Source organism: Eretmochelys imbricata, chromosome 21, assembly GCF_965152235.1.
Source record: "Eretmochelys imbricata isolate rEreImb1 chromosome 21, rEreImb1.hap1, whole genome shotgun sequence".
Taxonomy (NCBI): Eukaryota; Metazoa; Chordata; order Testudines; family Cheloniidae; genus Eretmochelys; species Eretmochelys imbricata.
Window position 1 is genome coordinate 2,209,927 of NC_135592.1, and position 25,898 is coordinate 2,235,824.

The 25,898-nt window shown below is 50.2% G+C and overlaps 1 protein-coding gene across 1 annotated transcript in view; it reads right to left on the reverse strand.

Annotated features, from left to right (window-relative positions):
* TAFA3 (TAFA chemokine like family member 3) overlaps window positions 1–23,949 on the reverse strand; it is a 74,430-nt gene extending 50,481 nt beyond the window's left edge. The window contains exons 1-2 of the mRNA XM_077839560.1: window positions 23,872–23,949; window positions 22,848–22,963 (exon numbers count right to left, since the gene is read on the reverse strand). Of these exons, the coding sequence (XP_077695686.1) occupies window positions 22,848–22,963; window positions 23,872–23,906 (151 nt within the window). The 5' untranslated portion in view covers window positions 23,907–23,949. The remainder of the gene's footprint in view (window positions 1–22,847; window positions 22,964–23,871) is intronic.
* Between the last annotated feature and the right edge of the window lie 1,949 nt (window positions 23,950–25,898).

Genomic DNA, 25,898 nt, shown 5'->3' on the forward strand with positions numbered 1-25,898 from the left:
TCTCTCTACAGCAGCAACCACCTTGGCGGAGGTGCTGAGACCCTTCCGCTGTAACACTGCGAGCAAATCATCAACACGCGTCTCAGCCAACGAGCGGCCCTCAAAACCCTGCGGCAGCCCCGGGGCCACCACCGCCACACCACTTGCAAACCAAGTGCAACGTAAACGGCACAATGTGGGAAATGCACATTAGCTGGACCCTCTCTAGCGAGTGGCCATGCACTAAACGGCCAGGGAGCCTGCTCCTGTCAGAACCGGGCTTTGCTCCAGAGGCTTGGTACGTTTTGCAGTTCAGCATCCACAGTCGGACGCTGTCCCTTCACTCTCTTCTATGTCGTGCCCCCAGTGAATTGAGGCAAGTCTAAGACTGGCTGCTGGTCCTAAATTAATCTCTTACATCTACTGAACAGCCTGCGCACATCTTTCATCTTATGGTGCTAGAAGCTGATGAACACCGGTGTAAAGAAACCCCCGGCCCGAAGACAGAAGCGTGTGTCTTAGCAATCACAACAGTCCCGGATCAGCACTGCGCCCGCCAGGCAATGCTTTCGCTGGAGAGTTCATCAGGAAGATATATGAGTGAGAGCCATTTCATTTCAAAGGAGACACAGAAACTGAGAGGACTGTGAATACTGACCCCGTGCTCACCACTAAATCACCTGCAAGATCTCAAGCTTCAAAACTGATCTAGGATGTATAGAGCGGTAATTTACAACCCCCAGAAGTACTGCTGTATGAAGCCTGTAAACACAGTAATGGCAAGTTAAGTGCAAAAATACTCTGGGTTCCCCCAGCCAGGATCTATGGGCTGCTCAGTGCTCTGCACACTGCAAGAGCTGACAAAGATACTCAGCTCCACTTCCCTTCCGGGCTCTTAGAGGACATTGATTACTGAGTGGGGCATTATGGAGAAGTCCTACAGCATTTAATAGAGAATACCACCCTTGCTGAAGGTAATCAGTCTGTAGACTGTGTAGACTCATAACATGGCTCCCACTCACTATTAACCCCCACAGATTGGGTGAGTAATTTCAGAGGAATTCTACTGCTTTTATTTCTATTTGATTCTGTAAGAGTTCTCCCTAAAGATGGACACAGAAGCTGAGGAATTGGTCTGAAACTTTGATCCAATTTGAATCCAAGTCAGAATTATTTTTAAGGTCTAAAAAAGATGGTATTTTTATATGGAACATCCATGTCCAGGAAGCCTCGAGAGACCCCAAGCAAGCACATTCTCACTGGGGGTTGGGCTAAGATCAGGTAACGCACAGAAACGGGAGGGTGCACATCTAAAGAAACCCTCTTTAGTGGCCGGTCCATCAAAGCCACAGCAGGAGGATGGCACTGAGTTCATACCAAACACACTCTGGCTTGGAAGGTGGGAAGTTACCATGGAATCCCTGGTTCCAATCCCTCTCTGAAGGATTTGGTGCCACAGGAGGCCAGGAGTCAGGCCCAGGCTGCTCTGTGGGCAGCCTTTGCGTTTCTCTCTCTTGTTAACACAGATTTTGGTTGCTCTCTATGTTGAAGTTCCCTTTACTGACGGGTTATAAAGTTATGAAGTTCCCTTTACTGACGGGTTACCTACAGGACTGGTACCAGTGACGGGCATGTTACAGACATGAGCACAGGTGTTCACGGACCAATAAGGACGTCCGTAGAAGGAGATGCAGATGGTTATAAGCCGACAAAGCGCTAGGCCCCCTGTCCAGTTTAGCAGGCAGTAGCAGAAGCACACGGGCTTCAAAGAGCTGCAGCACAGTGGCTGGCCTCTGCCCCCACTGGGTTCAAAGCTAAATTAGCTTGAATTATCCTGCTTCCATGAGCAAGCCGGCTGCCCGGTGTGCTCCAGCCTCTGTTGGACACCATGGAGAATTGTGCAGTGCACCAACCTGCTCTCTACCGCACACCAGGCGAACTCAGCTGTGAAAGGTCTCTAGTGCTCAGCACCCCTCGTCCCAACTCATAAGCCGTAAAAAGAAATTCAAATACAATTTTTCTTTGCACTGCTACTAGCCCAAGCCTTCTTTCATAGCTGCTCCTCAGACCCTCCCATCAGCCTGTGCTCTGTGTTAGGGTTTGTCTATGCTGCAGTCACGGGCCCACCAACCCAATGCTGCTAACAGCACTGAACAGTACCACTGTCATTGGTATTGTAGAAACGATGGGAATGGCTAAGCACCTGCAATCTCTGGGCCTTGCTCAGTGCTTCAGTGGAGATTTTGTTTGAACAGAGTGTAAGAGAAGACAGCAGCATCTGGCCTATTGTCTCTAGAGTCTTGTCCACATTGTCCTGCTGTTGGGAGCCCACTGCTGGCATTTGATGCATCAGGTCCGTTAGAGCTATTAGAGCAAGGTTAGATGACACAATGCTCAGCACACCAACAGGCCATCTAAACCAGGGCTCCCAACGGTGCTGACCTGGGGCTGCCAATCGTGGGAAACTTTTGCAAAATTCCTTTAGCACGGGTAAGGTAAGGCTTTGCTGTGGGCAGACTGGTCTCTCCCACAGTCATTATCAAACTGCCTCTGGATGGGAATTCTAATTCAATGGGATTAGAAAGTTACAGACAACCAACACTTCTTATCAACAGTAGGGGGAAAAAAAGAAAGAAATACCTGGGTGTTCCTGCTTCTAATAGATCCTTGCAAATCATTCACATACCCCAGCAAGGAGATTTCTGCTGGCCACAGGCTGAAAGGAGAAACTAGCTGTCTTCCATTTCCAGTCTGATAAATACCCACTAGCAAGGTGCAGCCTTCCCAGGGGCAACCCGGACTCCTGGGCTACCATTGTCTCATCCCTATGGGTGCTGGGGGTGGGGGGGTGGTAAGTGACTGGGCACTCACCTGAGGATAGAACAAACCTCTGTTTCTCCCCAAATTCAAGCCACCCTGAGGTGATAATAGCTTGCATTCCTTAGATGCAGCATTAGGTTAGGCCAAGTGACCATCCTGTGCTGTTTCTGGACTAAGCATTTGCAGGACATCTTACAACCAGGGTAAGAATTTGCTTTCCTACCAACCTGAATTTTGCCGCAGACAGGAGTTAGATAAAGGTAGAAGTTCAGCACAAGTGCAAGTCTCTGAGTGCAAGTTTCTCAGCTGTGTGCTCCTTCCAGAACCCAGCATTTCCAGGCTTTCCACTTCATTCGCGCGGCGATTTTTTTGTCATGGCAAAAGCCCCTCACGGGCCTCTGAGCTGTGTTATCGAACAGGAAGAGTCATTGGGAAATGTCTCTGGCTTTTCAGGCACATTCAAGTGAAGTTGACTGAGAAGCAGTAACACCCCCTGCCTTCCCCAGGGTGGCATTTCCATGATTCTGAAGGGGAATTTCCTCTGCTTTACAACGCTTTCAACTCCCTGCTGGGAAATAACAACAAAACACAAACTACTGGGCTACAACAGTGAACCCTCTCTGGTTATGTTGCTGCTACATCTGGGTCCCTGATTTTAAACTCAGCGTGGCCATGTTCTGAATCGTTAATTTACGCCCCAGATTACAAGCCTGTTCATTACAGTCTCGAGTGGTGGGTTGAGTGATTGGGGCCAGAGTTTGTTCACATTGCATTTGCATTGTCTCAAAACCAAAACCACCATGAAGCAAACACAAAAGTGTCCATCGTCGCAGTCAGGCTGTGAGTCCCCCAAGCAGAACCGGCCCAGATTGTTCAGACAGGTAGAACTTCAACATGAGTGACCGAAGGAGAGGGCGAACCAGACAACACGTGGGTGAAGTGCTCGGGGCTCCCTGGTGCAGGGTGAAATAGAATCTTACTACTGATGTGTTGCAAAGGAGCATGGCAGAGCTAGTAAAGACAGGCAGGACACCTGGGCACGGCTAGCCCAGCAACGCTGCACCCCAGCCAGTAGAGCACATTGTGTTCTAGCATTTTAGGGTAGCTGGAACAAACTGTTATGGTCCCTTGAGAGAAGTCACAGCTGTGTTTGGATAGCTGCTTTGGTGGTTTGTGCAATTCACCTGGCTCATTTCTCATGGAGCCCTGTTGTGCCATGGCCCTCTGTGTTCTGGGAAGTGCATTGTCAGTTGGGGAAAGAGTGCAGCATGGACAGAAGCTGCTTCCGGGCACCCTAGTTCTCATAATCCTGCAGGGATTATTGCAGGGACTAGTAAATTCATTCTCAGTGCACTCACAAAATGCCTCCTCAACGCAGTGCACATGCCACAGCCCCTTGCAAGAACGCTGCAGCTAGTGCCCAGGTGTGACATTCACACAGGTCACTGCTGTGGGGCATGCAGCTCACACACGACTCAGTGTGAGCTCTCTTGGGCTGTCCCTCTCCCACACCCTGCCAGAGACGCATGTCCTGTGTTACAGTTCAGCTCAGGTGAAATTCATCCCGAGGCAACAGGCCAGAACGCGGCCTGTGCACCACTGACGTCCCATCCGAGTCCTGTTCCGAGGCCATCTGTGACAGTTACACGTGGGGCTTGCACAGCACAGGGGTGAATTCCACCCTCTAGCAAGAAAAGCAGCAATACCATTAGGGGTCGATAAGTGAATTAGGGGCAGAGTCTTATCCCCCTTGGCTACAGGGCTGCCGTTGCTCCCCTGCACAGGGAATTCCGGCAGACCCTGCAAGCTGTGTCTTTCATCGAACACTCTCCTATTCCCCGCTCTGAGCTGGTTTTATTGCAGCATTGGTAAGTAGCATTCCTGCCACTCCGGAGGGAGCAGCCATCACGTTTAATAGCCAATTTACCAGCCCCGACACCGCACTCCTCCTTCTTCACCAGCTTGTAGGCAAATAATTACCACGACAGGAAGGCATCAAATATTTATATCCCCTTAACCCAGGAATTTGTCTGGGCCGAGCTGCCGCTGATCTGAGCAAATAGTGCGTTAGAGCTGGTGGCTCACCAGAGGCATCGCCACGTCACTGGGTAATTTCTTCCCAGACAAGATGTTGCGGCTGCCTATATTAATCAATTACTCCTAAGCGCTGCACCTTTTATGCTAACACCTATCTGGCAGCAAGAGGCAAGGGAGCTGAGAGGGTCTGGGGCCAGTCTAGCTAACCAGGGAGTTATTTGTCCTCTCCCCGCCCCCACAAATCAGGGCACCTGCCCAGCATTTGAAAAGATGTAACAGGCTTCTAGGGGCTGACCCCCACCCACTTGCCAGTGACATCAATGGGATACGGATCAGGAGCACAGGGGGGCATCCACTCTGTGCAGAGGGCTCCTACAAAGGTTATGCACTGCTAGGCCTGGTCTACACTAGGGAAGTAGGTTGGTATAACTGCGTCACTCAGGGGTGTGAGAAATCCACCCCCTAGAGGGACACAGTTACACTAACCTAACCCCCAGTGTAGACAGCACTAGGTCAACAGGAGAACTCTCCTGTCAGCCTTGCGGCTGCCTCTCAGAGAGGTGGAGTACCGTCCTGTCGGCGAGGCAGTGTCTGACCCAAAGCGGTGCAGCTAGGCACTGTAGCAGGTTATGTGTAGACGTACTCGTCGCAAGTGAGCCCATGCTCTGTATGTATGGGGCCCCAGATTCCATACCTACACTCTCCAGCCTCTTCCGGAAGCCGAAAGCATAGTCTAGGGTGCAGGGAGCGGCATGTCCCCTCTGGGAGGGAGGTGAGGGTTAGGAGCTCATGCTCTACATTGGGAAGGAAGTTTAATGATTTCTCGGTCATGTAGCAAGTGTGTGGCAGAGCAGAAAACTGAACCCTGGAGTCCTGACTGCCAGTTCTCTGCTCTAACCACAAGATCAGGCTCCACCCTCTTGTCATGAAGTTGGGAGCTCAGTTCGCCTCCCGCTCTCCAGCCCTTCTCAGTGCAAAACACGCTGTCCACTATTTTCACACCTGGGTGTCTAAAACTACAGTGCAAGCATCAACAATTACGCATCTCAATGAAAGTGACCCGGTTTTCAGAGGCATTAAGCACCTGGAGCTCCCGTTCAATCACCAGGAGCTTGGGCGAGAGCGGGAGAGGGAACCTCTGAAAGGTCAGGCCACATTTATTGGTATGCCTCGCTATGGACATAGGTTCCTCGCTTGGGGTGCCCAGCTATGAAAATACTGGCCATGCTCCCACAGGCGGCGGTGGCAATAACAACGGGCAAGGCCACTTTCGGTGTCATATTAGGAACCAGGAGACAATAATGCAAACCTCTGAAAGTAGGAACAGTACCTAGGACTGAAAAGTACCCCACTGACTGAACCAAAGCCACCAGCCATTCCAGGGTTGAAGTCTTTACACCAGTACACCCCCCACGGCCTGCCTTGCAGGCAGTATAGGTTTTGCAATTTCCATCAGTTCTATTTGGCTTTATTAATTGTTATTTCATGGTCATTTTCTGCTAATGAACCATCACTTCCATTCCTGTCCATAATAATTACACAATTACCTATCCTGGAAGTATTTTGTAATAACGTCTCCGGCCGTAAATTTTATTCTCCCTTTTCAATTCCATCATAATTCAGTTTTAATGAAGGTTTGAACCTCTTCTGAATGTGGAAATGACAGACTTTGGTGAAACTGAAAAGAAAAGTAACTTCTTGTGGAACAGATGTGTCATATTCTGCCGCAGTTTTAATAGTTAATGGGATTGGCTGCATAATCTGAGGAATAAGCAGTGATCCTGGAGCTTGGTTTATTGTGAACATAAATCCAGATCTATGCAGGCCCCTCCTGCGGTTGTGCCCCTGGACATTAAAGATACTGTTACTGGGAGCTGTTAAAAATGTACTTAGATCCTTGCTCCCCTTTACAATGAAGCGTACTATGTGCATGTCTCAGGGAGAGAGGCTGTTACAGCTCCATCCCTTCCTTAAGAACAGCACTCGGTACCTGCCTAACCTTCCAGCTGAAGACCTCAAACGGCTTTCAATCCTGCAGGAATTCATTAAAGAATGGGGATTTGTCACACTCCCTCTGAAGTCAGTTTTACCTCCCTGTCCATCTGTCCACTCACCATGCTGTCCAGCTGCTTGCCTGTCACTGACACAAAGCCAGATGGAACAGACAAGAACTGACTAAAAGGGCAAGACCCATATTAGATTCATCCGTGTTCATGCAGTGTTGCGCTCCCAGATGTCTCCACTATCTTCTTCCTTTTGGGTAGGAAGCAAACATGCTTAAGGGGAACACGTATGGCATGTATCATTCCTGACTGCTTAGGAGTGGAGTTCTTGCCTGTCTATCACTAAGTAATTTCACTAGTCTGAATATTTTAGAAGGAGGTGGAAAGGCAAACAAAACTAAAACACCAGTATCCCTGCTTGCAGCCCAATGGCCTCACATTGGCCCCAAGAACACGTTAATGTAGGCCCTGACTCAGGAGAGCATCCCTGTTGAAATCAATGTGACTTAAGCACAGGTTTAAGATTAAGCACATGTTAATGTGACCCTGAATCTGAGCTCTATGGAGCAGGCTGGATGTCTGATGGCCATTAGCAAGATTTCTGGACAACCTAGCACAGAGCAGAGCAAAAACTTCCCTCTACAGTCAAGTAGCTTAATGCAAATGAGAAGGCAGGGGCTGAAGGGAAGGGGACACAGAACTCACCACAGCCAGGCAGCCCTGGGAATGTTCACAATATGCAGAAGTGGGAGGGAACGTGTTCGGCAGGGAAGAGCTCAGGGCAATCCCACAGAACGCACTGAAACACGTTCACTCTCTCCTCTCACCTCACAAACAGGCCTGGTAAGTACTGCTCGTCTGGGCGCCTTTGGCTTGCGTAGCCGATCTGTTCAGAAGACTTGGCCAGCAGGCAGGCAAACAGAGCGCAGAAGCGAACACCCAGAGCTCAGAGGCATGCAAAGCTCTGAGGAGACCTAGGTGTTCGACGAACCATAGGCAGCTTCCCCTGCCCCAGCTCCAGGCCTGCCGCAGCTCAGCAACAGATAACAGGAACCCAGCCAGGAAAGAGGGGACTGAGGACAGAGCCGGGCCTTTAGCGTTTAGCGAGCAAAGTGGACTGAGCGTGCCCAGAGAAAGGCTGGAGGCTGAGGTGCAGCTAGAAGCAGAGAAGCTGCGACAGGGGCTACACTTGGAGGTAGGGGAGCGACTCCCCGCTCGCAGAGACGTGCCCATGCCACCGCGGCTCGAGTGAGTGCACTGACAGGGCAGTGCCGCCAGTCGCAGGGACAGCACCAGCATCTGGGCAGGTCGGTCCTGGGGACAGCGACGGCTACGGCTACACTAGCATGCTAGCTCTGCACACGCTGGGAATCCCCCAGCTCCTCCCGCAGTAGTCCCAGAGAGACCGGGGAGGTGGGAGTCGCAGCACTGGCTCCGTCTGCTGGCTCATCGTGCTGGAAAGGCAAAGCAATCATCTTCTGTGCTTCTGCAGTGGGCTCCTTTCCCGCAGGCCCCAGGGCGCAGCCTGACCCACCTTCACGACTTGTGCTGCCCAGCCACCCGGTGAAGAGCAAAGCGAGGCTCAGAAAGGTTAAAGGCCAGATGGATCAATCTGGGTGCTGGGCAGACAGACACGTCTATATGTGGGCACCTAAAGAAGTGACCTGACTTTCAGAGGTGCTGAGCCCCCTCCGCACCCATGGATTTCAGTGAGAGCTGTGAGTGCTCATCTGGCCTGAAATTCAGGTGACGCATTTATCTGCCTCACTACGGATCTGGCTTTATCACCCTATTTGGCAAATGCTGCCTTAAGTGACTTGCCTTGGGTGGGGGCAGAGCCAGGAACCCAGGAGTCCTGACCCACCCACAAGCTTTCCTCCCCCTTCTACAAAACCCCGTACAGCACCTACACAACGCTGTGATACTTCACACAAAGCAAAGCTATGTCCTGCTGGATCCTAGGACAACGACACATCACTATTTAGCCCTTTCCCTCTGCACCTACTGTGGGTCACACCCAAGATTTAACACTCTCTATCCCTCAGCATTCACACACACAAACATACACTAACTAACACACCTGCGTGCGCCCATGATCGAACACATGCCATGCACATGTACACACATGCTCTCACACGGTCACACACGCACACAAACTCCCAGGTGCTCACACACACCCATGCACTTTGGGGAGTTTTTACACAGCTGACCTACAACATTCCAGTAGCAGAGGTATTCCTGTGAGGGTCCCCGTGGGGGTGGAAGGGCACAGACCTCAAACTCCCCTCCAGGCCCTTTGACTTCAAAACTCTGTCTCTTTTCATTTTCAGCATGTTGGAAGGTGCAACAGAGAGGGCAAAGGGGGCAGAATGGGGGAAACGGCTCCTTGGGGCCATTCAGCAAGCGGGCTCTGCCACGCACACTAATGCTCCAAAGCCTTTTGAATTTCCTCACCAAAGTGCAGCAGGGAGATAAAGAGAAACTCGATTCCCAGAGTTACTGTCACTGGCTTATCCCAGCAACAGCAAAAATGAGCGAAGAGACTCTAGGGAGCCCAACTGCCCCTCCCCCACTGCCAAAAAGAACTCCCATTCATCTCAACAGGGATGCTGCTTTACAGGCTTTGGCTGTTATTCCACCAGGGGTGGGCCGCATGGGGCTGTAAGCGTGGCAGGTGTGTGCCTCGGACTTGCTGTCTTGAATAGAAACACGGAGCAATGGGGACACAGCGAAATAACAGTTAAACACCCCTACCAAACCAACCCCCCACTGTGCATACAACTCTCCCCAGGGGGCAGGATGAGAGGGTGAACCAACAGTCATGAGGCTGTGTACAAATCTGCCCAGAACAGTATCAAATCACAGACTCCTAGAAATGCAGGGCTGGAAGGGACCTCGAGAGGTCGGCTAGTCCAGCCCCCTGTGCTTAGGCAGGACCAGGTGAACCTAGACCAGCCCTGACAGGTTTGTCCAACTTGTTCTTAAACATCCCCAATGACAGGGATTCTACAGCCTCCCTTGGAAGCCTGGTCCAGAGCTGAACTATCCTGATAATTAGGAAGTTTTTCCCTATCTCCCTTGCTGCAGATTAAGCCCGTTACTTCTTGCCCTATCTTCAGTGGACATAGTTTTCATCCTCTTTATAATAGCCCTTAACATATCTGAAGACTGTTCTCAGGTCCTCTCCCGCCCCAGGTTCGTCTACAGAGTATTCTGGAGTGAGCAGAGGATGCCTCCAACCTGGGTCGATAGATGGGCTATCACGGCTCGTGCTAATGATCTGCAAATGGCAGTAGAGACAGCACTATGAAGCCACGGCTTGGGCTCTGAAGCCCATCCTGACCACAGGCTTCAGAGCCTGAGCTCCAACCCAAGCCACAACTTCCATGTGCTGTCTGTACAGCTGGTTTTAGAATGCTAGCGTGAGCCCTACTACTCCCCCAGGCTACTGACCTAGGCTGGGAGGCTCATTCCCATGCGTCCCTAATTGCTGTATAGAAATTCCCACTGGCTTCTGGAACCTTTGATCTTTTTCTTGTTGTCCTCTGGACTCTCTCCAGTGTATCCCCATCTTTCCTACAGCGTGACACCCAGAGCTGGACACGCTACTCCAGCTAGGGCTCCACCAGTGCCGAGCAGAGCGGGACAGTTACCTCTTGTGATGACCTACACAGAACAGAGCAGAACTGAATCGGATGGAATAGGGCCCTGATCTAAGACCTTCTCTGCAAAGCACTTGGGCTGGGATTTTCCAAGGCTCTTAAGGTGCCCAAATCTCACTGAAATTCAAAAGGAGTAGTGCTTCTAACTCCTGTACCCGTCCCATGCTCCAGTGCATGCTGGTGATTCGTTCCCAGTGACTTCAGCGCAGGGAGTTGGTGATTGCTTTAGACAGCAGTGCTTGGAGAGACAGCAGGGTCCCAGTCTGCCCCACTAACTTTACATGTGCTAATCCACGCTGAAGTGCCTTGCTGGGCGGAGCCCTCATGGGGATGTCGCTCCAGTTCTAATGTGTCCATCATTCCTGTGTCCTCCCTTCCCCACAGCCTGCTGGAGACCTCCCCTCATTTTCATTCCCATTTGCTCTTCATCCCACGGACATTTTTTGCAGCTCTGAGTCTCCGATTCCTTGTCCCTCTGCTCTCACGACAGCCAAACTCGCAGCATAGAGTTGGTGCAAGGGAGAAGGAAGATCCATTCCTGTCCCGGTCCCAATGGGGCTGCTCCTGCAGCTATGACACACTACAGTTTGATGCATGCTGCTGCATGAGGCTGTACCAGGTCCATAGCACGCAGCAGCGATGAGGAGAGGAGAGGACGCAGCCTAAAGCCACGGGGGAGTAATGCCGGGACTAAGCGAGGAGAGGAGCAAACAGGGCCATCCTCAGCATGAAGGACTGGGAGAGAGCAGGCCCCTGCCGCTTTCTGCAGCAGTCACCAGCTTGGCTATGCTTCCGGTGCAGTTATCTCTGCGGCCTGATCAGACCCGATCATTTCCCCGCCGCCCCCTCCCCGGGCCGGCGCTCTGGAATGAATCCCAGGTGAGCTGCAGCTCAGAGCTCTCTGCACAGGAGGCCAACACCTGTGGGAAGGGAGGCAAATTACCACATGCTGCTGCTGGAGGCGTGACTTCAGCGTAGGCAGGAGCCAGCCCAGGTGCAGCTCTGGAAACAGAACCCAGGCATCAGGATGCCTAATCCATTCCTCTAATGCCCAGCCCTCACTCAACACACGCTCTTATGTGTATGCCCTACCGCCCTCTGCTGGGTGGTGACATCCAACATGCCCATGTGTTTATCACTGAGCCTTTGTACCTACTCCTACGGGGAGCTACAGCACATTGATTAGAGGCCTGCCTTTTGGAGCCACAGCCATGAGTTGCACTGCAGAGGCACCTTGCTGGGGTCTGCCCGTGTGCCGCTGAAACCTCTCACAGACATTGCCTGTGCTCAGAAGGAAGAGACGAGTGCCTCATTTGGGGGACTGGTAAAAATCCAGCCTCTGGTCAGCCAGCAGCTTCTCAGAGGTTCCTAGATTCCAAGGCCGGGGGGGACCCCGGAGATCTGATCCCCTGTAGACCACAGGCCAAGAAACTTCCCCACTGTCATTCCTAGAGCACCTGTCTATGGCCAGTGTCTAGACGTCAGCATGCAGTCGTGCGTGGGCATCGATCCAGATGCCCTGGGCCCCATGGGGCAAGGATAAAACCCAGCTCAGCCTAGGGAGGCTGTTGGTGAGCCTGTGCCTCCTGCCCAGCTCCCGGACAGTGCTACCAGCTGCCCTCGGCCATGATGTTCTGCGGTCGCCTGAGGCCTAACTGGCAACACCTGCTTGTCAAACAAGTCAGCCCCTGTCCTGACAGCAGGCGGGCACCTTCCAGCCATAATTCTCAGCAGAGCAACGGAGCAGCCCAGTGCGTCATCTGAATGGCATGAACACTCCCGCGGAGCCAGCCGGCGGTGAGCACCTGATGGTAACGGCCTCAGGCAGCTAGCTCTGTGTCTGTGCCCCAGGACACAGCACGGCGCACAGAGCACGTGGTTGCTGCCCAGCATATGGTAACAGTGCCCCTCGCCTGCTGCCGCATGGAGCCAGAGTCACACGCAGGCTTTGTGCTGCTCCAGAATCAGGCCCTGGACGGCTAATCTGCACAAGAAAGGCAGGTGTTGCCAGGGAATCAACATGGCATCCCCAGAGACCGGCCCGTTGGCGCTAGCCCCGGAGGCTCTGCCCACAGCCCCCACCCCTGCCGTCCGTGTGTGTGCGCCCCATGGCACAAACCCAGCAGGCTGCACTTGGCTGGCTGCGAAAGCGCCGTGCAGGACAGCGCTGATGGCAGCGCAGGTTTCCACTGTGGCCTGGCCTCCTGCCTTCAAGCTGGGGAAGGCTCTTGTGTGATGGTGTGGCCTCTCGCCACCAGCTCCCCTGTCCTGGGATAGACTGGAGTTGGAGATTTGCCCTGCGTAGATCGGGCCCTCTGGGCCCAGGCTATCCACCTCCCTGGGGCAGACGCACAGCATTAGCTGCCCAGATGTAATTGCTCCCAATAAAGCTGCAGGTGATGCAGAAAGTGCTGGGTAGCCTTTCCCTCTGCAGTCTCATAACACCAGCCCGGGGGGTGTAGCTGCACCCGGCACAGTCTGCTGGAGACGTTAGGCAGCCCTGTGGCTTAGCTGCCTTTGTAACAGCTCATTACTGCTCCTCTCCAGACTCAGGCAGCCCCGCTCCTCTCCTGCTGTCCATGGGGAAATCGCATGCAGCCTGCCCAGACCTCACAGTGAGGTGTACAAACCTGCCCGCACTGTCTGCAGGTTGGGGTTTGAACCATCGCCATCTGGGGAAGGGAGGATCTGAGTGGAGATGGTGGGGTGTGTGTGTGTTGTGAGGGGGTGCTAGAGAACTGGATGGAAATTAAATAAAATCTTTGTGTCTGATGTAAATAACAGGCTGCCTCTGCCAGCACTCCGTCTTTCTGGGCACAAGTCCAGCTCTGACTTTAGCAGGGCAGCAGAGACGCTTCTGTGAATCCGTTTAGGGGCCACCAATTATCCCAGACGACCCAACTGGGCTTCCATATTTTTCAGGCAGCGGCTAACTTGCTGCTCGAGTGCCGTCTGTATCACATGTTACCTGCTGTCAGAGCGTGAGCAGGAAAGCCAGGCAAGCTGCTGCCCACCCTCTGTTCAGCTGTGGGCCGGACCTGGGTCCTGCTGTTTGGCTTCAGCCTGGCTGGAAATACCACAAACAAACATCTTTCCCTTAGGCTTCGCCTTCGTCCCAGCACAGGCAAAAATAAGAGCTAACAAGAGATGAGGAAACATGGCAGGACTGCAACAAGTAACAACTTTTTCAAACCTCCAAAAGTGCAAGTGATTTAAGTTCCCTTTCAGCAAGGGGCTTGGGGGCGAGATTTGGAGCAGTTCTTATTTCATCTGGACCAGGTTTGCCTTCTGCTAACCATGGGCAACATGGTCTGGGTATTGTAGGAGGACAAAGCTCTGAATTGGCCAATTCCCAGCATATGACTAGGGAGACATTTGGGCTTTTTTTACTCTATGCAAATGAATCATTTGGCATCAAATATTTTGATTCACAGGATTGGAACACATGACTTTGCCGTTCCCTCATTCCAGGATTTCAGCTTAATGAACAGCAGCTCGTCGGGGCAGATGCTGGACGGCGACTGACAGCTTTGGAGGGATTAAAGCAAGTTACGGGTTATCCAGGTGGAGGCAGCTGTTGCTTGCACACTGCTCCACTGATCAGCTCCACACTTGGTCCCCCTTTGATGTCATTCAGCTGTGGAGAAAGAGGCCTGAGTTTGGGAACAAGAGCAGTCAGAGACATAGGGTGTCTCTGAGCTGGCCGGCAGGTGCTTCTTTTTTCTGCTGAACTGTGGGAAACCTCCTATTGGTTCTGTCTGAAAATGCAGATCGGATCCTGTGGGAAAGGTGGGAAACCCTCAGAGAGCCCATGACCATTTCCTGGCTGCTTGCATGCCTTTCATTCCAACCTCACTGTTACTTCCCCCCGGAGCCCTTTCAACAAACCGTATCTCCTAGAAGCATAAAGGCACTGTAAATGCACCCGGCTTTGGAAACCTGCACGTAAAAAGAAAACAAAAGCGGTGTCCTAGTCCGGTTGACCATTAAGTGAGCAGCCGAACGTGGTTTGTACAGCATCACCTGAAACGGCACAAGCTGTCTAGCCCCGGAGAGATGCAGCCTCTTCCCAGCTCATTTGATGTACATATCACTCCATTTACAGGTGAGGAGTGCTGCAAAGTGAAGAGAAGCTGAGAACAAGACTATTCCTGGGTGGGCTCCCTCCTCCCGTGTGGCTGAAATGCATCGGAGCCTGCCCACAACCAGCTCTGAAGAGCTGCTCTGAACCACCATGGAGCGCACACAAGCCCCACCCCACAGCACATGGGTTCAGTCTCCATACTGAGGGCCCTCGCTAGGAAACCAAAGCCCACATAGGGCTGCTCAGGTAAGCCTTTCATTGCCCAAACACTCCTTTGGGAGGCAACATGGTCTAATGGCCAGGGCAGTGGAGTAAGCATCAGGAAGCCGGGGTCCTGTTCCCAGCATGGGGCTGGGTGACCTTGAGCAAGTCACTTCCCTTCTCTGTGCCCACATTCTCCCTTTGTCTGGCCTGTCCAGTTAAAATTCATCTCTCTTTATCTGCATTTCTACAGCACTTGTACAATGGGGAGCTGGTCTCTGGTGGTCTTTCGAGGTGTTACCACAATGCAAAGGATAATCACTTTAAGGATCTCAGTATTACCAGCAGTAGCTTGGTGCGGGATGCGTAACCACCTGTGTGGTGTAATCTCCCCCAGCAAACCTTTTACTTCTCTATCATAGCAAGACAACAGAGCACACTGTGTTTCCTTTGCTAAAGTCACACACGCAAAGGCAAACGCGTTCACTCCCACAAAATGTGCACATACAGACTCTCTCAACACAGAAAAACAAACGCACGGACATACATGAAGAGTTGCGAGGATTAATTAGTCTGCATTTGTACAGAGAGAAATCTGCACAGAAATACTGAGTGCCTCCTACACATAATGCTATTAAGGCTGAGATTCTCAAAGCCACGTAATGGGAGACAGTGTGGCCTAGTGGATAACGCACTGGACTGGGGTTTGGGAGACTTGAATTCTAGTCCCCTCCCTCTGCCATTAACCTGCTGGGTGACTTTGGTCAAGTCACTTCCCTCCTGGTGCCTCAGTTTCCCCATGTGTAAAATGATACCTTTCTTTGTAAAGCACTTTGAGATCCACTGATGAAAACTGTGACATAAGGGCTAGGTGTTAGTATTACTATAGTTAATGATTAGGACAGACAATTCCCATTAATGTTAAATAGGAATTTGGCATCAAAATCCCGTAAACAGATTTGCAAATTTCTTCCAAATGTCCAGTGAGGAATGATCCTGCACTGGCAGGGAGATGGATAAGATGACCTACTAGATCCTTCCCTTTGCCGTATGCCAGGGCCTGACTCTCCATTGTCCTGCCCCTTGGGTTGTCATTTGCACCCGTGCAACTGGGTGTGAAAAGCTACTAAACCAGAATGGAAGCACTTCACCCCTGCTGTGCACCTGGTGCCAATGACTGCGCCAGGTGCAGGGCACCGGAGAACCTGGTTTTGTAGTTCATCCACACACAGCTGTGCAAACACACACAGGCGTGGATTTCTACAACGCCGGGAATGGAAGGACTTGGAAGAGGTGCAAGTTTCATCAGCAAAGAGAATTGTTTCTATTCCTTTTCTCCTAGGTCGCTAGCAGGGTGTACTTGTCCCATCAGGCAGGACTCTGCACGCCAGCCTTTCCAAATGACACTCGATCCTTTTGCTCCTGTCCTATCTGAAGCAGTTTTCCAGCTGAAAACTGTGATGTTTCCTGCTCAGCTGAAGCTCCTGAATTATAGGGGTCTGTTTGATGTTTAATGGGAGTACAGTGATGCAACTAATTAAATCGGCAGCCTAGAGTCCAGGGTTCCTATCCAGGCGGATGCCTTACCACTTCCATCCAGCAACAACTACCCACCATCAGGCTTCTGAAACAAGTAATCAGCCAGGGTACCAGGCACCAGGATAAAGAGAGTCACAGAGCTGAAGGCCAGACGAGATCATTACGATTGTCTAGTCTGACCTCCTGCATAGCACAGGCTAGAGAGCCTCACCCAGTGATTCCTGCATCATGTCTATTACTTGGATGAGCTAGCGCAGGTCTTTCAGAGAGACATCCAATCTCGATGTAATGCGTTCAAGTGCTGGGACACGCACCATTTCCCTAGGCAAGAGGCAACGGATCAGCAACATAAAAAGCGAAAATATCAAGCTGCTGCTGTCAGTCCACACGATGACACACCCACTAGTAATTCTTTCAGCAAGTTAACCACAAAGCTGGGGACTACCCACACACAAAGGTTTCAGGTGACTACACATGCTTGCCCACGCAGGCGTTCAACAATGAGCTTGTATCCACATGAGGATGGCGCTCTGATGATCAGCGCTAACAACTTCAATCTGGCAATGCCGATAATAACATCTTACTAAGAGCATTATATGGACCAACAAACCCAGCTTGCCAATTAGAGGCCACCAACCTGTGCAGGGGATTAATTTCCCGGTGAGCCATTCTTCACCAAAGTGCTTCCCTATTCCATTTAGAAATGTCTTAATTTTAGCACTTGATTTATGTGGCTATTTAAATCCAACCTCGTAATCAAGGAAGCGGTGCTAGATCCTGACAGGTTAGCATTCTCCGTGTGCTAGGTGGATGTTAGTGATTAGATCTTCTTTCAAAAGCCAGATGTTTAAAATTCATTGTTTTCTTGAATTTGCACAGGCTAATCTGAAAATCTGAAGTGGGGGTGGGAGGAGAGACTGCAAATCCAAGAGGCTGGAGGACTATGGTATTAATTCCAACCCATGGCAGTTGACATCACAAACCACCACTGCTGTGGTTTAGAATACCTCCAAAACCTGGCCGATCATGGCAATCCATCCACGATCCTACATTTAGTGATGATTTTGAGCTCTTCTGTGTGTGTGTATGGGGACATTACTGAGGGTTTTATTCCAGTCTTCCCCTTGCTAAGAAGTAGTGTGGCCTGGTGAATAGGGCATGGGGCTAGGAGTTCCATTTCATCGCTGATCTACTATGATACCCTGGGCAAGGCACTTAGCCCGCAAGCTCTGTGGCCCCAGGACTGTCTCTCAGTCTGTGTCAGTACAGCACCCAGCACAAGGAGGCCCTGATCTTGGCTGGGGTCTCTAGGAGATGCTGAGTTTCCTGTTTGCTCACCGTGTTGCCAGCTATCGCGAGTCTCACAGTAATTGGTGCTTTTCTCAAAGCCTTGGCTCCTAGAGTCATGTTATTACACAAGGATCTCAGCTTTCATTTAAAGAAACAGTGAGTTTCTAGCTCTCCTGGTTGCAGAGAAAAGCTGGAGAATATGACCCCTAAAGTTTCAAAAAACAGAAGACAAATAAACAGAATGCAGGCACATCTTACTTTAAAAAAAAGTCACATGGTTTTTAAGCCAACATTCTGATGGTGGGGGGGGGTCCCAATCTCTCCTTTATAGAATTTTCAACTGCACATGAATCGTGTGGGCAAATCACTTGTGCCTCTAACGCTCTGATCTGCTCCCACAAACAGATGTTAGCGACGCAAGTGCCCAGTTCTGCCTCTGCAGTTCAATTTCAGATGCAAAAATGTGAGGGCAGATTTTCAGGGTCAAACTGCACCCACAATTGGGAGCCCGACCTTTAGAAAATTTGGCACAAAATATAACCCCTGTTAACTGCCTCCCCAAATGAACCAGGGGGAGGCAGCTGGAGAAGAAAAGCCATCAGCAGATTGAAACTCATTGTACAAGCTGAAGGAGACTCAAGCCACACCCGGAAGAAATGAGAATCATGCACCAAAAGTGAGAACTTCTTTCAATATCATGAAAATCAGGGAGTACGGAAAGAAATTTATAGAGAGACACAGATGTAGAACCCAATAGTTCTAGCTCAGTAGTTAGCCAGATTGCATTCCCTTTGTCCACATTTGGAGTTCTGCCTGAGTAAGAACTTCAAGATATAGCCCATTACGGATAGCTCTTTACCTGGGTGTAACATATCCATACACAAAAATACACAGATGTACACACACGCACACCACAGACATGAACACAGCATGTTTCTTCACAAACATATGTACAAAGCAGTGTAGAATCTGGATTTAAGTCACACCACACAAATAGAGCTAAGCATTTGCTCTGTTTCGAGTCTGTGGTTTATTCATTTCAGGCCTGATTTTCACACCCTGGCAGTTCTAGACGACTTTTTTTGGAGTAGCTGGGGTGCTCACCACACCTTTGAAAATGGGACCACTTATTTCAATGCCTAAACTGGAATATAGGCACCTAATTTTAGGCACCAGCGTGTGTGCCATTGTCCCCGGGTTGTATATTCTCTTATCCTCTTGGAAGGAACAAAGACCTGTTTAAAGTATCTGCTAGCATGTTCCTGATCACTCCAGCTGCTCATGTCTGGATCTCAAGACATGTCATGACTTTCAACTCTGTGGTATGTGATTTGGACAGAAGTGAAGGTTTGCTACCCGTGGTCTATCTGTCAGTCTCCGTCCAGATTAACACTGGGGATGTGCAGTGATAACAAACAGAGCATTATGCTAAAATTAAAACCTCTATGGATTTATCTAACTGAATAAACACATCTGCAAACACTGCAAATCCTGCAAATCCAGCAAGCTCCAGCCAAAGTATGTCTGATAGGAATATTTCCCTAGCCAGGGCTGCATTTTCAGTTTCAGACTTCACAACCAACAATCAAAGATCACATCTGGGACATCACTCAAGTAGATATCCTGGGAAGCCCTGAGCTCTTGCTAAAGATAATTCCAGAGATGATTATGGAGGTTTATCATCATATGCACCTGTTATAGGTTACAAAGTGAGTAAAGCAGGTAAGTGCTGACTAGCTGGTTGAGACAGTCACATTGGGAGACATGTTGGTTTTAAGGATGGGGATTACGGGATTAGAACTGTTTTAACTGTCAGGGAAAATGTCAGAAATGGGGAAAGGGTTAGGTGTAGGGTCATGCAAGAGCATATTCAGTTTAATCCTTAAATATCGTCTCTCCCAAACACAGATCGTATTACAGTGTCTGGTCTCCAGCCACAGTACCATCTCTAGCCAGGGTTAATGGTTCTGTCTGGATTTCAGTTATAAGCCCCTATTCTGGATCTCTTTACTTTGTGACCATCGCTCCTTTCTTGGCTCACACTGAGGCAGTTGTGCATATCACAGAATATAATGCAGCTCAAAACTGGTCTGAAGTTTTATGCTGGCAGCTGGGTGCAGGGGAAGGCTGGGCTGACTGGCACAGAGCAGCACGGGCAAGGGAAAAAGAAGCCTCTCATTTTCTGGAACCACGATGGGCTGCCAGTTAAAAAGCTTGAAGTCTGTGGCAGAATGGAGAAGAACAGGGGGAACAAACATGAAGACAAGGGAGACCAAGTGGGACACATTAGCTGAATCTTAAAATTTCCAGGGCGAGTTTGATTGCTCAGAGTCAAGTCAGGCTTCCCCCCTGCCAAACCAGTTGATCCAAACCACTCAAGGGGTTTGCTTTCAAAGGAGACACGGAAAATAAACTGCAGGGCAGAATGAACAAACTGCATTTACAGCCCAGCATCTCCAGGTTCTCCAGACAGGCTCAGCTGGGATTGGAGCTGTGGCTGCCTACGTTCCCTCTCCCCAGACAGTTGCTTATTATTCATTTCCTTGATCTCTCTCTCTCTGTAATTCCTACACTGTAAGAGAGACACCACGCAACAAAGTAACAGGGTTCAGGCCCCTGTACCAGGCTGAAGAGGTGCTGTCCAGGCTGTACACCATGATGGCTGTGGATCTGCAGTGAGCAGCCACGCAGCTCTAGCTGGGGCAATCAGGGATCGTGCCAACGATGCAAACTCAACCCGGAATCCTGTGAAGTTGTAACGGTCTGTGTTTCCTCTGCCCAGCACTCCAAACCACTTGCTTCGGAGATGGCGTAGGAAGTGGGACACATCTGTGTCTGCTGGATTCTGATGTGTGTGTAATTAGACAGACCCACCCAAAAATCTGTGCGAACGTAAACTTATGGCTGTGGCCGTGTATTTCCGCCCAGCAACGCAAACACTAGAGAGCAAGGAAGCCATGAGGGCAGCATTTTCACCTAACCCAGTACCAGTCTCCAAGCATTAGTCCTTTGCCATCCCGCTACAGAGCCCCACCACTACATTACTGACTCTCCCATGCAGTCGCTTTGGCCCAGACCCTCAAAAAATTCTGATCAGTCATACACAATACATACTCTTAACATTCGGATACACACAGAGATGATATTGAGGTTCACAGATAGGGGATGGTTCGTAGGTATACTCAGGATATGATGTATAAGGAAATCACAACATGTCAGAGCGAGGTGTACTGCCATGTGATTTGAGTTCTACATCAGTCCACGCTCCGTTCATATTTTAAGATTACCTTCACAACCGGAGGGATAACATTTTATACTTTTAATGAAAGCTTAAAGTCTAGAGTGTCTATCTGATGACAAATGTACTTCATGACAATCACTCTGACCTAGATAGAAATGGTTATGACTAACAGTATTCAGCAATCAAAAATTAACACATTAATAGACTTGAAACATAGATGCCTTAGATTTTGCTATAGTCAAGAAGTGAACCAGTTTTCAAATCCAAACATTCAGAGCCAAAAAATGGTTAGACTCACCAAACAATAATTCCGAAAGGGCCCATTTTAAAATAATTACAACTCAGAGCCCAGTTAACACATTTACTGGCAAACTGCTCAGAAAAGTCGAGTGCCTAAGGCGAAGTGCCGTAAGTTTTCTGAGGCTACACAACCCTATCCACACAAAGAGCTGCAGTCCCTGCTGTACGTGAAAATCCCAACACAGCCTTACCTACGGTGTCTCCTCTATTGGAGAGAACACACATATCCCACTGACCTATTTTTATTGGCTTCTGCAGGGGGCTATGAGGAAGCCCCATGTTACTGCAGTGAGTCCATGAGGCTGTCGATTCACTGAGCCCAACCCTTGTGATGGGCAGGACATTACTCCCACTAGCATGGTTTCAGCCAGTCCCTTCCTGAGCCCAGTGACAGGACTTTGTCCTCAGCCCCTGATTATCTAAGATCGTAAGAATGGCCGTACTGGGTCAGACCAAAGGTCCATCCAGCCCAGTACCCTGTCTGCCGAGAGTGGCCAATGCCAGGTGCCCCAGAGGAAGTGAACCTAACAGGTAATGATCTAGTGATCTCTCTCCTGCCATCCATCTCCACCCTCTGACAAACAGACACTAGGGACACCATTCCTTACCCATCCTAGCTAATAGCCATTAATGGACTTAACCTCCATGAATTTATCTAGTTCTCTTTTAAACCCCATTATTGTCCTAGCCTTCACAACCTCCTCAGGCAAGGAGTTCCACAGGTTGACTGTGCGCTGAGTGAAGAAGAACTTCCTTTTATTTGTTTTACATCTGCTGCCCATTAATTTCATTTGGTGGCCCCTTGTTCTTATATTATGGGAACAAGTAAATAATTTTTCCTTATTCACTTTCTCCACACCACGCATGATTTTATAGACCTCTATCATATCCCCCCGTAGTCTCCTCTTTTCCAAGCTGAAAAGTCCTAGCCTCTTTAATCTCTCCTCATATGGGACCCGTTCCAAACCCCTCATCATTTTAGTTGCCCTTCTCTGAACCTTTTCTAATGCCAGCATATCTTTTTTGAGATGAGGAGACCACATCTATACGCAGTATTCAAGATGTGGGCGTACCATGGATTTATATGAGGGCAATAAGATATTCTCCGTCTTATTCTCTACCCCTTTTTTAATGATTCCTAACATCCCGTTTGCTTTTTTGACTGCCGCTGCACACTGCGTGGACTTCTTCACAGAACTACCCACGATGACGCCAAGATCTTTCTCCTGATTAGTTGTAGCTAAATTAGCCCCCATCATATTGTACGTATAGTTGGGGTTATTTTTTCCAATGTGCGTTATTTTACATTTATCCACATGAAATTTCATTTGCCATTTTGTTGCCCAATCACTTAGTTCTGTGAGATCTTTTTGAAGTTCTTCACAGTCTGCTTTGGTCTTAACTATCTTGAGCAGTTCAGTATCATCTGCAAACTTTGCAACTCTATTGCATCCTGGCTGAGCACTACCAAGGTGCTGCAGTGCAGTTGACGGGGTCTGGTGGCAAGCTGGGTTAATAAAGCAATGGCAACTTCATAGCCAAGAATGAAGCCAGTAAGACTGTGAATAATCACTTTGTCCCATCCCCAAACCACTCATTGGAACCCCCCCATTCAAGACACTCAGATGCTGTAGACTTGGGTTAGCATGCAGGGGTGTTATGAATGAAATAAGATATACAACTCGCCCTACCTGAATGGCTTCTGTGATGTGATGAGGCCAGTGTCAATCTTCCCCATAGCGTGATAAGGCAGAGAGTGAGCACCAATACCCATTTGCTCAAACTTTGTATGTCTCTTTCACTCATTCTACCAAAAACAAAAAGAAAGAGAGAGATGCAAAAAGAGAGAACTCCAGCAATGTGCAGCAGGCCAGGGGACGGGTCTGAGGAGGGAGGTGGGTTAGAGGCAGCAGCATGCTGCTAGAACGAAATCTCGGCGAGGTGGCACTCGCTGTCCCAGAACGCAGCGGAGACACACAGGATTAAAGACGGAATTGCTGCAGAAGACCAAGCCCTGCCCACGCTTTGTTCACAGACAGCACACACACAATGCACACAGAGCTTGGGAGGTATCATTATTCCCCTTTCACTAAACCCTCTCATCCACTTGGGTGCCTTCCACCAGCAACGCAGCCTCTGCCCTTCTACCCTGGGAGCTGCCCTTGCTAGCGACAGAGATGGGAGTCCTAGAACTGCTCACTTGGGAGAGATGCCTGAATCTGACCACATGCTTCTTTTTCACTCCTGCACAGTGAGACAAGGGGCTCATTCTCCTGTTCAAGGGGGGATGCCTCTTCTCGGGCCTTCCCAGCTGCCGCATTACCTCGGTCTCTCTTCTCTCTTTAAAGGCAGCAGCAGCATGGAGGCAGTGAGAGGGAACCTACCTTCTGGGGTGGTGTTTAAAAGGACAGATTCTGCTTCTCGTTATACCGGCCTAACCCTCCCTGACTCCAGCGGAGCTACTCTGGATTTACACCTGGGCAACTGGCACCACATTTGGCCCAAAGTATTTTCATGCTTAGAAAACAGAGGGCAAAAACGCACCTTGTCATTTCAGGTGAACACCCCTGGAGGGAACCCACCCACCCACCAGCATGCGCCATTCAGAACTCACCCTTGTCGCAGAGATCTGTTCAGATTTCTGAAAGCAATATTGTCTGTTCAAGCAAGAAGAGGCCGTGCCATTGACCCAGTCGCATTGGCAGAGATATTTACCTCTTACTGGGGTTTCGCAGCCACTGCCTCTGCATTCGCCAGTCTCCGACAGATCTGCTCTTTACAGAAAAGGGCGAACATCAGGGCATCTGAAAGCAGAGAGAGAAACAGCCACTTGAATAATGACATCGTCTATGAGCGCTCCACCTGAGCAAATCAGAAAGGATCACAGCTCCTTGGGAGCAAGCTGACTTGGAATGACCCACAGCTGCAATTATCCAGGCATCGCAATCAGCTTGTCTCCTCTGTGCCACCAGGAGGGCCCAGCATTCCCACCCTGTGGCTCTGAAAATACAGGTTTCCCACTCAGCACGGCAATGGAGCAGGGCCCCTAGGTCACGCGGGGGGAGGAGACAGTATGTGCCTGTGCAGAGCACTCATCGCCCATTAGTAGGAGGCCATGCACACACCCACTCACACCTGCACACCCGCATCCTCTCTCACACCCACATCTCTCTGGTTCTGACCAGAAATCCCACCCTGCACCTGAGAAACCTTTCCCGATGAAAGCTTCACTGAAGCTGATACGTTTACGCAAAAAGTTTTGCTTTCAACAAATTGACATTTTTCCAACCAAAAAAAAGCGTCATTGAAAAATTCCTGACCAGCTGTTCTCATGACATAATACACTGAACAAATTTCAGCCAAAGACCAAACCAGCCACCCAATCGAGAAACCAATCCTTTAAATGATTCAAGGAGACGCTTAAAAATCCCTTAAATACTCCAGTGGTCCTAATTCTGAGCTTATTTGTCCCAGTTTTAAACTCCGTTGATTTCAGCGGCGCTATTCTTGATTTCACTGGTGTCACTGTTATCAGAACCAGACCCAATATACACCCACGCTATGCACGTAGCGCAGACTTGCTGAACAGATTCAGAGTATAAGTAAAATGAGAGAGTAAACTAACAGTGAGATATTTTCACAGCATCTGCCTTCACTGGACAGGGGCTGACCCCAACATTATCATTGTGGGAGCACTGTGGATCAGAGCCACGCTGCACGAGACACTGTACATACACCGATTGGTAGACAGCTGCTGCTTTGAAGAGTTTGCATTCTAGGTAGAAAAGAGAGACAAATGCTTGCAGAAGGGGCCATCATTCTCCCTGTTTTACATATGGGGAAACTGAGGCACAATGCAATGACATGACTTGCCCAAGGTTACATAAGCAGACTGTGGAAGAGCTGGGAACCGACCTCTGACCTGCTGAGTCCCAGTCCAGCATCTCAACCACAGGACCGACTTTCCTTAGGAACAGCTGCAGCATTTGGTTTGTAAGACTGCCACAAATAATACATGATCCATACATACAGACTTACATTGGTTCCCCCAACGGTAAGACATAGCACTTACTTACCACCTGCCCTGATTACACAGTGAAACGAGGGACACAGGAAAACCGCACTGTGCTGGCAGAGACAAAACTTTTATGGGCAGGTCTCCTGGGAATCTCAGCAGTGGCCTGGCAACACGAGGCACCTGCAGAGGGCAGACACTGCACCTGGACATCGCTACCCAGAGCCACAGGCTGCCCAACCACAGCCAGAACTCCGTCATAGGACCACGCGGGTTCGGAAGAGACCTCCGGAGCCGGCTCTCCGCTCAGCAGCTGCGCGCTCCAGCCCTGCCTCTCCTCAGCCCGCTGGGGACACCCTGTTGTGCTCCTCCGGCACCCAGACCAGGCGAGCTGTGCCTGCCCTAGGGCAACGACTTGAGAGGAGATAAATGCAGCTGCTTTGCTCCGAACTGAGTGTCAAAAACAGAGGGACCAAGCAAGGGCCACAGCCTGCTGGGGGACCCCTGGCCACCTCCCAGGCAGGTGGGGGTTTCCCTGAGCATGACTCGGCTCCTCCATCAGTCAGCATGCCCTGGAGCAGCCCTGGCCCCCTCTAGCGAATCTGGGGCTGGTGACAGACTGACGCCTCTGGAGAGCCAGTCCTCTAGCGGGCCGAAGAACAGCTACCTCTCAGGCGGCAGCAGGGCCGCCTTCCCCCGCACCCGGCTCCCTGCCCTGGAGAAACCA